General features: G+C 60.6%; 2 protein-coding genes across 6 annotated transcripts in view; both read left to right on the top strand.

Annotated features, from left to right (window-relative positions):
* The window catches only part of TRIM59 (tripartite motif containing 59), a 26,748-nt gene that overhangs the window by 9,501 nt on the left and 15,880 nt on the right, over positions 1–1,367 (top strand). The window contains exon 1 of one of the 5 annotated variants that reach the window (XM_006025686.3): positions 11–181. The exons of the other annotated variants lie outside the window; for them this stretch is intronic. Coding sequence (XP_006025748.2) covers positions 164–181 — 18 coding nt within the window. The 5' untranslated portion in view covers positions 11–163. Of the gene's footprint in view, positions 1–10; positions 182–1,367 lie in introns of those variants that run through there. 5 annotated transcript variants of the gene reach the window in all.
* Positions 1–1,367, top strand: part of KPNA4 (karyopherin subunit alpha 4) — a 72,852-nt gene that overhangs the window by 57,959 nt on the left and 13,526 nt on the right. The gene's annotated exons all lie outside the window — the stretch shown is intronic.

The raw sequence follows: 1,367 nt of genomic DNA, 5'->3' as shown, positions 1-1,367 counted from the left end.
TGGCCACGAGCCGAAGTTCTCAAGTGGCAGTTGGCGCCGGCCGTTTACTTTCAAACTGCGCGTTCCGCGGCGGTTGGCTGCAGCGGCGCATGCGCGCGGGGCTCTGCGGCCTCTGCCTGTCCGCCCCCGGCCGCAGAGGGCTGCTGTAGGCGGCGGGAGACGGATGAGTCCGCGCGGGCTGGTGAGTGCCCGGCTCCGGGGGCGGCGCGGCGAGGCGAAGGGATGCATGCGGGGAAGAGGCACCAGCATTAAGTGGGGCGTGGGCCCCGCATCCACGGACTGTCACCGGCGCCGCGCAGGCGGCTTCCCCCGTGCCCCGCGCTGTCCGGGGATAATGGCTGCCCAGGGTGGGGGCACGGCCAAGAGCTGGTATCTTCTCGGGGCGTCCGAGTCTCCCGAGTCGAACGGTGCGGAGGGCAACGGGGGTGGCCACAGACTGGATCCAGCCGACTGGTGGGCGCCCGCCTGGGAGCCGGATCCAGTCATTGGCCGGCTGGATCCAGCTGGTGGGCCACATTGTGCCCGCCCCTCCACCAGCTTAATTAGGTTTCACTGATTATGAGCATATGTTTATGTAAGGGGCGGATCACCCCTTACTCGAGGAAGGAAGTGGGGGGAAAAAACAAACCTTGCCCTTGCCAGTGTGACCCGGAGGGGGCAGAAATCCCTTTTTGACCCCAAATCTGGCTGTTAGATTAGAGTCTGAATAAGTAAGCAAGTCCTTCCAGCCAAGCACCTGAATGCTTTTGAAAGGGAACACCAGCTCACCTTGGCGAAATTAGCTGTTGGCTTCTAGGTGTGGTGAAAAGGAAAAGACCAACCCCCCCCCCCCCCAAAAAAAAAACAAAACAAAAGCCAGATAAAGTATTGCATGTGGGAGGGGTGTGCTCAATTCTTCCTTGTCCATGAAGGTGACAGCAGAAGCCCTGAAACTGTTGCCTTGTCAGCACACATCCTGGTTTTCCCTGGTAAAAAGTCACAAATTCTCTGTTTAAAAAACCCAAAATCCGTGATAAAAATTAGAGTCCCCCCCCACCCTGCTAGTGCCCCTCACTCCCCCACACAGCCTCCCCAGTCCTGCTCGTGCCCACTACTCCCCCCACAACAGCCCCCCAGTCTCCCACACGAAGGCACAGACACAGACAAATACACACACACACCCTAGCAGGTTAGGTGTGGGGGAGGATGGGGGGGGAAGGAAAGGGTTGGGGGTGCAGATTGAGAATGGGGGGAGGAGAGGTGCATCTCTGTGCATGTTCCCGGAGGGCGGGATGAGGGTGGGCCACACATGCACCGCCCGGCCAGGGTTGGGGGGAAGCTCGCATGCAGCAACCCCCCACACCACCGCCTCTGGTGGGGAAGGGGCT

The sequence above is a fragment of the Alligator sinensis genome, unplaced genomic scaffold, assembly GCF_000455745.1.
Source record: "Alligator sinensis unplaced genomic scaffold, ASM45574v1 scaffold869_1, whole genome shotgun sequence".
In the NCBI taxonomy this organism is placed as follows: Eukaryota; Metazoa; Chordata; order Crocodylia; family Alligatoridae; genus Alligator; species Alligator sinensis.
This window is presented reverse-complemented; position numbering and strand designations above follow the sequence as displayed.